General features: G+C 43.9%; 1 protein-coding gene across 15 annotated transcripts in view; it reads left to right on the forward strand.

Annotated features, from left to right (window-relative positions):
• cacna1aa (calcium channel, voltage-dependent, P/Q type, alpha 1A subunit, a) overlaps positions 1-11,023 on the forward strand; it is a 71,998-nt gene that overhangs the window by 54,575 nt on the left and 6,400 nt on the right. For 10 of the 15 annotated variants that reach the window (XM_031872260.1, XM_031872262.1, XM_031872263.1 and 7 more), the window contains 7 exons: positions 2,998-3,112; positions 3,620-3,727; positions 4,717-4,820; positions 6,769-6,884; positions 6,983-7,103; positions 9,062-9,175; positions 10,607-10,645. In XM_031872260.1, coding sequence (XP_031728120.1) covers positions 2,998-3,112; positions 3,620-3,727; positions 4,717-4,820; positions 6,769-6,884; positions 6,983-7,103; positions 9,062-9,175; positions 10,607-10,645 — 717 coding nt within the window. The remainder of the gene's footprint in view (positions 1-2,997; positions 3,113-3,619; positions 3,728-4,716; positions 4,821-6,768; positions 6,885-6,982; positions 7,104-9,061; positions 9,176-10,606; positions 10,646-11,023) is intronic. The other 5 variants (XM_031872271.1, XM_031872273.1, XM_031872268.1 and 2 more) reach the window with 4 other exon arrangements.

An 11,023-nucleotide genomic window follows, 5' to 3' on the forward strand; every position in this document is an offset into this window, starting at 1 on the left:
AGGAGGGGACGAAAAGAGGGACCTTCTCAGCTCGTTTGCGCCGTGTACGACAGACACACAAGGTCACTTACACAAACATGACGAAAGCCACGCACATTCAAGTCCAGTGTCATTTTTAAGAGTATACACCAACGCAGTTATTCAAACATCTAGCTACAACAAGCATTAAATATATGAATTAATTAGGCACACATTTCACTCATGTAGACACACGTACTCCGACACAGAAACATGCGTGTGCAGCAGGGCTTGGAAGGTCCGCTAGACTTACGTCCTCTGACTCGTTCCGTCCTGTGGATGGGGCAGACACACACACACACACACACACACACACACACACAGAATTAAGTCTACCTACACATAGATATTATCTGTTATTTCTAATGGTAGAGAGAGCAGAGGGGCTTGTCTCAGTGATGTGTTTTCCTCAGAGAGCCTTTGGTTGCCATACAGAAGCAGTTCTTTTTCTGTCACCCTTCATGTAGCAGCTCCAAGCCCCCAAGCAGCCTTTTTCTATCTGCAAGTCCAATCTTCTCTTTGTCCTTTGGTTCTGTCGTCAATGCAGTTCTATTCTGTTTCCAGCCCCCCCCTCATCTCTGCATATTGCTCCCCTCCCCACACATATACACTCCCTCACCTGCCTTCTGCATGGCCGATAACCACCACCACCACCACCACCAACCCCATGCACAGAGCCCTGTCTGTCAAATAGTCTGCACAGACACAATAATCTCAGACATATTGTTATCCGAATAGAAACATACAGAATGATAACAACTTAACCTCTATGTTGCCACATGTTCCTGTAACTCCTCTTGTGAACGACGTGACGGTCTCATGAAACATCATTGGCAGATCACTGTGAGCCTCAGGGGGCAGCCGGCCAAACAGCCTGTAGGCACAGGAGATCACTCCCATCGCTACCCATTGCTTTACCCAACTCCCCTCTTCTCCTCCAGCAGACCTGGGGCAAATAGTGCCGACATTTCATACTATTTACGGTTCCATATGGATCAGGCTTAAACACAAGTGCAATTCAAGGAAGGTATACCACCTACTAAGGTTATTTTCTTCTAACAAAAAGTTTCCATTCATGATGTCCACTTAATTACACTGCTAGAAAACATAGTTGTTTCCTGTGTGGACTATAATGTATTATTTGACCCAGGTCTTTTTTTTCTCCCAGCCTTACATTTGATGCTTTCCTTTTCTCCTCATCCTTTGGTTTTACCCTCAAACATCTTTCCTAAAAGCTTCCTCCCTGAATTAAAAGCCAGACACTCTATCCCCCTGCCCAACAACCTAACATGCGCTACATGCATGGTTTTGGCTTCCATCTCAATCTGACCCTTTTATAATTGCCACTGGAAAACTTTTCCAGAAGGCCGCCATCTCTGTGTTTATGCCTTACCCTCCCGTACCACTTTCCCTCAGCCCCTTGCCAATGAGAGTAATCCAAACGTTACCTTTGACCTTCCAACCAGTCCACAGAACAATGACCCATCTAGCTCCACTGCTTTTAACCTTCCATCTTCTCTGTCCTGAAGAGAGACAGTAGAGCCTTCAGGCAGGATCGCTTTCTTACAGACACCGACAACTAAGTCTGGTGATGTTCCTTTCTTTTTTTTCTTAACTTTTTCTTTTGTTTGTCTATTTTTGGTCACATTTTCTCTTTACACGCTCCAGCTCATAACCTATTAACCTATTGATTTTTATTTCTCTATCATCTCTGTCCCTTAGGCTTTCCCTATCAGCTCTTATTATATCTTTTTTCTGGCAGAACAGATATTTCTTTTCACCTCATATTTTCCACACACACCAGGATTATTTTCGCCTGAACAATCATTTTTACATCGTAGCACCAAAACAGCACTTCCATGGTGGCCATTTTTTGTTTCCTCTTCTTTCTTTTTCCACAGAATGCTGCTCTCTCTCACCTATTAACCCTCCAAGTCTGTGCCCATTTTTCACTAATTAGACATCAGATAATTAGCGATTGAGCTAGATGCTCTATTATTTCCGCCAAGCCCCATCTTCTACAAATTTTCGTATTCTCTTCGATAACAGCCACGTTTAAAACAACTCACAAACTCATTTTAATGTCGCCAACAGAGGATGCTTTCTGTGTACGGCTGTGCAGCTGCTTGTCCTGAGAGGCATATTGCGTGTGCATCGCATGCTGCATGAGGGTGGGAGGTGCAAGAAGGGTTTGGGGGAATAGAGATTTCATGGATTAAAGGAGAGGCATTTAATCGGGATATGGGGGGAGGCATGATATGCTGCATGTTTGGGTTGTCGCCGTCTTCTGTCACCAAACACACACGAATGTCACTCTGTCATCTGTGAGTTGGTGTGTGTCTTCGTACTGTCTGTTTCAATTATAAACCAACAAGACCAATAAAGGATCAAACCAATAAACAAAAAACACAGTGTTCCCCTTCCTTATATCAGTCCCTTGGTTGTTTTTTGATTATTGCTTTATCGTCTGGTCTCTGTTGTTTTCACTGTGAACCTCCAAACCCCCAGGGGGAGCTCTGGATCATAGTAGCGGCCACTCGGCCTGTTTCTTTGTTGAAGGCTCAAGATCACACGTTTAACCAACCTGTGAGGTCTTTTGGATTTCAACAAACATGCATAGACAACATTATGGCTAGAAGATATATTAATTTATAAGTTGAGGGAAGAATCTGAAAAAAAATGTCTTAATTTAATACCTTATCACTCACAGGTTCTCTCATGACAAACAATCTGTGAATCCCTGAAAATTGTTTATATAAAATGTGCCTAATCTGACAGGAGCTGAGTCTGAGCCATTTGTTAAAGGTAGACAGACAGAGTGAGAGCCTGCTACAGATTCTATGCAAAGCTCCTTTAACCTCCTTTACCCAAACCCCTCCCTCCTCCCCATTCCCCTCTGTCACCTGGAGGTTCCACATACATACCACTCCACTTGCTTCCCCATTTTCTCACCACTCACCCTGATTGGCTCTCCCACAGAGACTGCTCCGTATGGATCTGCCTGTGGCCGATGACAACACGGTCCACTTCAACTCCACCCTCATGGCCTTGATCCGCACAGCACTGGACATCAAGATCGCCAAGGGTGCGGAAGGTTTGGAATCCCTCTTTCCTCCTTTACTCCAATTTTCACATGCTGTCTTCTCCTCTTTCCCTTATTTCCCCCCATAGTGCAGTGCTGTCTGCTATTTCTGTGCTGAACCCAGAAACCTTCAGCTCTTCCTGATGCTTCTCAGTACAGCGTTGTTTCCATGGCAGTAGATCCTGTGTTGTGTGTGAGGCTGAGATCCTTTGGAATCGGGGTTCTTTCAAGTCCACAACTGAATCACTTGTGTACATTTTTCAGTGCAGTTATGATTTGATAATAGCAATTAAGCTTACTAATGAAAATCTTGTGTTTGTTTGTCTGTCTTTGTTTTCATGTTTGTATGTCCTCTCTTATACCTTTTTGTATCAATCTGAATGGGTATGAATGGTTTATATCTATGACTAAACTGCTTTTCATGTACATTCCTGCGTGTGCCTGAATGTGTGTCCATGTTGGGCATGAATGTCCATGTATCTATATATGTGCATGCGCGTGATGGATGAATCTGCTTAGGTGGTATTGACAAGCACCAGATGGACGCCGAGCTGAGGAAAGAGATGATGGCGATCTGGCCCAACCTCTCCCAGAAGACTCTGGATTTGCTGGTTACGCCACACAAGTGTAAGTTGCAGAGTGTTGTGCAGGCGCAGCAATGTGGCTTGGATGCAGCCACCCTGTGTGCCGCCCAGTGCTCCAACGTTGTTTCTCTTCACGCCACCTGAGGACCGCTTCTCTCAGCCAGTCTCTCTCTTACTGCTGCACCCTCTGATACAGCTGGCACATTAGCTCGCACATCCATATATATATATATATACACACCATATATATACACCTCAGATCTATGAAGACAAACAGAAGCACTGAGAAAGCACGGGCTGCACGGTATAGACACAGAACAATACACACAATAGCCTAACTCCTGTCCTTTCATTTAGCCACAGAATACACCCACCAGCCGTCTCAACCTCTCTGTGCCTCAGATCAGAGGGTGCCTCACTATAGATCAACCCTCTATAGACGTCTTTTCACTTCAGGGGCAGTCAGCTGTGTGCCCTAGGCTGGCTGTGCGTGATAGAATATAGTGTATATTTCTAGTCTTATTACACTGAGAGCAAATGCACAGGTGCTAATGCACTAGTTGCATGATGTCATAGTTGCTTTAGTTTGTGAAATGCATGAGATTTTGCTATCAGAATGTATTGTGCATTTAGCATCACATTTGCAAACAAGTCCAAAGAAGTCAAGATATCACAGATTTTATTTTCTATTTATTTTTATTTTTGTTGACGACTTGGTTAAATTTACGTTGATTCTTGCGATCACATGATTGCAGATTCCTGGAGCGACTGAGTTTTGCATGATCTATATCACAATGAGATGCTTTGATTACAAGGTTTTACCTGTGACAAATATAAATGCTATATAAAATCAAACTAAAGTAAGATACAGTAAAAAATAAAAAAATCTGTCTGTGAAAAGACTATTTGCTCAATGTTGTGTGTGAGATGTTTCTCTGTTTGTGTGCATGCCTCACCCCTTTCTACCATTTCTCGCGCTCAGGGTCCATACCAAAAGGTCTAATCTTGCAGGGTAACTTGTCATTCTCTCAGCAGCCACAGACTTGACAGTTGGGAAAATCTACGCCGCTATGATGATCATGGAGTACTACCGGCAGAGCAAGATCAAGCGCTCGCAGGCTCTTCGTGATGAGCAGGTACTGCTGTCTCAAGGGGAATGAATAGCGCTCCACTCTACCTGCATCCGACCCTTTAAAGTCAAAGGCAGACTGACTGCACTGAAATCAAGGCTGCAGGGCTGTACTCCCATTCATATAAGCCCGGGCTGTGACAACCTCTGAAAAAAAGGACTGACATAAGGATGTGGACAGTCACCTGAAAGGGACTTAGAGGAAGCAAACACTCATTCTCTAACAGCCAAAACAGTGCTGCCATCTGCTGGGCAAAGTGTATTACTCTTTGCTTTGACAGTCATTGTTAGTGTTGGCAGAAAAGAAATGCAAACAATTCATGATTTAAGATTTAAAATGCTAATTTACTAGATGGTTTATATCAAAGTGTAGCAGTTATTTAGCACTTTAGATTCAAGCAGGCTGAAATGTTGTCAGAGCCCTTAAGGTGCCCATGCCTCAACAACATAGGAGCCCACACGAGGGCTTCTTTTGCTGAGCTCGATTCTTCCGTCCGTGTACTGTACCTCCTCACTCCCCATCACACATGCTCGTAACCTGACCTAAAGATTTGCATTTTGACATTGCTGCACCCTATACCCGTCAGGTCAGTGACAGAGGTGACCACCCTCCGCATTCATTTTGCTGTCTTTCATCTTAGTGATTCAGACGATGAGATTATATCAGAACTGAATGGTCCTTAACAGGTGTATGCAGCCAGCATGGACTACTTCAAGAGCTGCATGCTTCTGAGGACACTCCCCAACCTGATATTTCATTGCACGTGTAAAGATACCTCCAATGTCTCTCAAACATCGGCACACTTCCGGAACCCTCTTTTTGCTTTCTCATGCACTTTTTTTCTCCTCCTCCTTCGTTCACAGTCCTCTGGCCACACACAGTGCTCCACACTCAACCTTTTACTTATCCCCCCACTCCTCCTGTCCAAACATACTGTTCATCATCTCCTCTCCCCAGTACACCTGCTGCATTGTAGGCTGCTGCCTGTCTTGACCGCGGCAGCAGTACCGGCCTACCATATGTTGTATAGCAACACCCAGTGAGAGACCTCTGCAGTGTTTCATGATCCAAAAAATGTCATTAGTGCTGATATCATCACACAACAAAATACATGTGTTTTACATGTTGTACATTATATTATATTTAGTGTTTGCACTCATTGACGGAAGGTTTGCCACAGTTTGGATTTGAGTAAAGGTAGAGCGAACTAAAGAAAGTCTCATTTTACAATCACAAAGCTCAAATATTGAAAACATTTGAATGCGAACGATAACATTTGACATGCACTGGAGTTTAATTGTTTTCATCTAACTTACATGTGTAAGTGGTGGTTATTAGGTGGTACTGTTGAGACCTTTTCAGTAGATGACTCGTAAATGAATGACAATGAACGTAGCGTTGTCCCCACATGCATTTCACCTGCTATATGTTCCCCTCCACAGGATTGTTGCAGTATTTATCTGCCATGACGTCTTTGAACGAGGCTCACTCTTTTATTTCTCCCCTTGTATATCAGTCTTCTGTTTCTCTATCAACGTTAGAGTATTTAGAACCATCTTCAGATGAAACCCAGAATGATTACTGATCATTCTCTTTAAGACCCAGACGGAGTGGGTGAATTCCACATCCTTATTGGACCTTACAAAGCGTTCTAATGGTTAGAGTCCTGGACCTGGAGGCCTCAAGGGGTTGGCAGGTCCCAGGATGCCCTTTTTAGTTCATCCATCCCTCTCTCCTGCTAGCTGCTGGGCATCAGTTGCTCAAGACTCCCTCCCCTCGCATTTATTCCACTTTTACCTCATTACTTCTTTTGCCTGACCTCACTTCAGCCAACAAGCCCCCTCTCTACCTGCCCTCTGTTCCCTGCTCTGTTCCCTGCTCTGCCCCCTCTCCCTCCATTTCCCTGTCAGTCTGCCTGATAGCTGGCGACGGCCATGTTGTATATCTCACACAGAATCGAACGCCATTACTGTTTCAGCGCGTGGAGCCTCCTTCCCCCACCCAGGATGGGGATCCGGGACTTAACAGCGCCCTCCCTCCACCTGAGACAACGGAGACTGTCGACAGCCTGTGAGTTGGATCTGGTTGTCTTGTTTCACTTGACAGGAAGTGGTTTGTGGAAAGCAGACCAATTAAGGAAGGTGTGTCTGGGATGGTGTGTGTCATAGGCCGGTGGAGGGGGGGGTCCCGGAGAGCAAATCATGGGTCACGGCTCGTGCTCAGGAGATGTCCCAGAAGGTCGGCAGCTGGAGCCCTGAGGATGGCCTGGGACGCATGAGCAACTCTCAGGTAGAAAGCGCACACATGCACACAGCCAGGACCGTATCCAGCAGCACTCACACACGATACCAATAAAATACATCTTTGTCGTACACCAAGTTGGTGTGGACAAGTACTCAGTCGACCCATTCAACATTTGTGTTTTACTTTCATATCATTGCTACCAAATGAACTCCCAAAGAAACATTGAGGACACGTGAATGGTAAAATGAACTACGATTTTCATGTAGTTACAGATTGCAAATCCATCTCCATTGAAAGATGTGTCCCCTTTATTCATAACCTCTGTGTGTTACATGAATTAGATGAAGACATAAGGACTTCGGGTTTGTATTTCCTTTCATTATAACTGAGGTTAAAGTAGAAATACAGCTTCCTGTTTCATGTTTTTACTCTCCATTCTAGTCAAATCAGTCTCAGCAATATGAACCTATGCTAAAGGTCCAGAGCACGCTTGCCAGCAGTTGAGAAAATAAACAACATTCTACTGCAGCACAGCTCATATTGTCCCATCTTTGCTGCCTTGTTGCCTTTATTGTTTCTACTCAGTAGATCATTTCCATGTCCTATGATCTCTCCTATCTTGGTCTTTCAGTTAGCATTGACATGGCGACATGGAAATGATCTACTCAGTAGATCATTTCCATGTCCTATGATCTCTCCTATCTTGGTCTTTCAGTTAGCATTGACATGGCATTAAATCTTTCTTTGACTAGTTCCATCTCTCAAACCTGTCCTCTTCACACAATGTTTTATCTTACCGAATTTTCCTTCACCGTACATTTCCACATTTCATTCAGAGTCTATCTGGCCTCTGTCTTCAGAGTGGTTCATGTCTCTGTCATCATAAACCTCTCTGCTTGTAGACCTCCTGGAGGGCCTGACCGGTCTCTGTATCAGTCAGCCCTTTATAACATAGCCACTTCTCCATTACAATCCATAGAGGTCTGGAGAAGTTTACACTCAGGAGTTGGATAGAAGAGAGTGGCTGTCGGCTTCATTCAAACTAGTTTGAATGATAACCTACAGTTAGATCAGGCAAATGAAATTATAAAGCACAAACAACAACATGAGATATTAGACAACAAATGCCTTTACAGGAAAAACACCACCCAAACACTAATGAGATGACAGACGGAGTCAACGAGCAGCCAGCACATGCTGCAGTTTTTTATTTTATTATATGTAACGTTTTATATAGTCTTTTTTTTTTTTTTAATTAATGAAATAGCTGGCACTCCATCTCTACTAATGATAAATGCTCAACTTAAACAACAACAAAAAAAGTGCCACACCTCTGTTTTAAACAGCACCAGCTGCCAGATTCAGCTCCACTCGTCAAGGTATACTCCAAACAAAGTAGAATTTGGCTTATTTGCGCCGGGGAATTTGCTTGGTATCACCTGGAGAAAAAAAAAAAGGCCGCATTTAGACTTGATACCTGCAGTTTGTGTAAACCAACCAAACAAAGTTGTTTTTACGCAACCCGTGTACCGCCTACATTGCATCAGCACTTGCACCTGGCCAACACTGTCATGTGATCACTTTTGTTTTTCACATGTCCTTTAGGCTGCAAATGGGTTTCCCTTCAAATCCATTCCTGGTCTGACTCACAAGCTCCTCCGTCTGGCATCGATGCCATTAAACAAAGAATCTTTGCATTTGCTTTACGCTCCATTTTTGACAGCAGCCTTCGCAAACGAGGAAATTCGATTTTATTTGGAGTATACTCATGAACTTAAGACCCAAACAAACGATTCCTTTTTTCATTCATTGCACAATTTAAAACAAAAACAAAAGTCCCTCCTCACACTCACCAAATTCTCCCACTGACTACTTTTACCTCTCTGAGACCCTCAATTCTCTGCTTTCTTTGGATAACAAACTTTCCCCACCTACCCCCCTACTCCCTGTCAGTGTTCATGGCAGCCGTCACACCATCTCCTGCTCTCCTGCTCTGTTTTCAGACGGTAGAGATGAGAGAGTTGGGGCAGGATGGTTACTCGGATACTGAGCACTTTCCACCAATGGAAGGCCATGGCAGGGCCGCTTCCATGCCCCGCCTCCCAGGCGACAACCAAGTGAGCAGCATTCTCACCTTTCCACTCTCTTTCTATTTCCCCCCGCCCATTGTCTCTGTTCCTCATCTCCTTTTGTTTCAAAAGATCATATTCTCAAAGGTCTGACTTGTTGCTCAAAGATGTATTGCTGTGGTTACTCCAATCCATGTTGGAGAAAGTTTGGCACCAGGTCAAAAAGGGTTATCGACAAATTCCTATTACTCCTGGTGTGGTTCTGAGCAAAGGTTATCTTTTTTTTAAGCCAAAGAACCACCAATCACGTGACTAACTTTAAACAAGATATGCTGTTGTTACAATATTTCTGGCTAAAACATGGAAATGTTTTGCTGAAATGTTGACCTCCAGTCTTGAATTCAAAAGGACCACAGCAAGGCAAAGTGAGACCTTCTGCTCTTATCTCTTCTTCTTCTGCTGTTCTCGTCATCTCCTCTCATCCTGCCTCCTGCATGGAGACTTTATATCCGTGGGTGTCCCGTTTCCATCTAACACACTCATCCATTTTATCTTGTTTCATACTTCGGTGAGTGCTCTGGTTGTCATATGCACACAACATATTTATAAATACAAATGCGCACACACACACATACACACACACTATACATACATACACACACAATACATACATACACACTTCTCTGCCCAACATTGTTTCCTCTTCTTTTGTCAAGACCCTGATTACTTATCTTTTCTTGATGTTTTTGGTACTAAACTGTCTTTTCCTTCCTGTCAAAGGTTTTGCTTGTGCTGAGCTCTTTGAATTTTGGGGAGTTTTGTTGTTTTTTTTGTTTTCAACAAGGACTGGAACCAGCATGATATTGTGTGTTACATAAGTGTGTGTGTGTGTGTGTGTGTGTGTTACATATATGTGTGTTGTGTATATGGGTGTGTTCCGCAGTTCTTTCTGTACCCTGAAACTCACTCTGTTGTCTGTCGTTTGAGTTAAGTGTAATTGTGTGTGTGTTTGTGTGTGTGGATATCCATTTTTACGTATACTTTGCTGATTGTCGTCATTGCTGTTGTGACCGTAGTGCTGTTGTTTGAGCATTTTCATGGTGACCTTGTCTATATAACCCAGTTTTGGCTCCAAACACCCCCAGTCTCTGTGGTAAGTGTTTCTCTTCCACCTTCACTGCTGCTTGGTGTCTAATCAGACTCTCTTTCTCTGTCCCTCCTTCTCTCTCTGTCTTTCACTTTCCTCTCTCCACTGTGGCACTCCATCTCTTTTTGGGTTGAACCTCCACCTAACACTTTGGTATTTAATTGGACTCCACTTTACCCCATTTCTCTTCCATTGTGGATCAATCCACCCCCGTCTCCCTTACTTCTCTTCCTCCCTTCTTGGTTTTGTGTGTATGCTCCATGTGTGACCACACCTTTGGTGTATTTGTGGCTCTTTGTGTGTATGTGTGTGTCTTCTCTGTGCTCATACAGCAGCGGAGGAAAGGGAGACAACGTGGCAGTAACCTCAGTGTATGTACCCTGTCTTCCCTGTCTTGTCTCTCTCTTCCTCCTTCTTTTCTCTACCTTTCACTCTCTCTGAACTTCTTTTTTCCTCATTTGTCATTTCTCCATGTTGTCTCTTTATTATGGCAGGGGTTTTCTTTCCAATTGATTCGGACAACCTTTTTTTGGCATGACCAAATCGGATGCCAGCCCAGCTTCCAAACTGAACCCAGTGTTCTTAGCTTCTTCTCTCATGCACCTTAGTGCGTGTGGGTGCAGTGGGTTTGGAATTGGGCTGAACTCTGCACGTCCTCTGTCATCATCAACAGTCATGCCACACTGTCTCATGGCCTCTGTATCTCTCTCTCTCTCTCTCTCTCTCTCTCTCTCTCTCTCTCTCTCTCT

Source organism: Anarrhichthys ocellatus, unplaced genomic scaffold, assembly GCF_004355925.1.
Source record: "Anarrhichthys ocellatus isolate YVR2014 unplaced genomic scaffold, GSC_Weel_1.0 scaffold62, whole genome shotgun sequence".
Classification (NCBI taxonomy): domain Eukaryota; kingdom Metazoa; phylum Chordata; class Actinopteri; order Perciformes; family Anarhichadidae; genus Anarrhichthys; species Anarrhichthys ocellatus.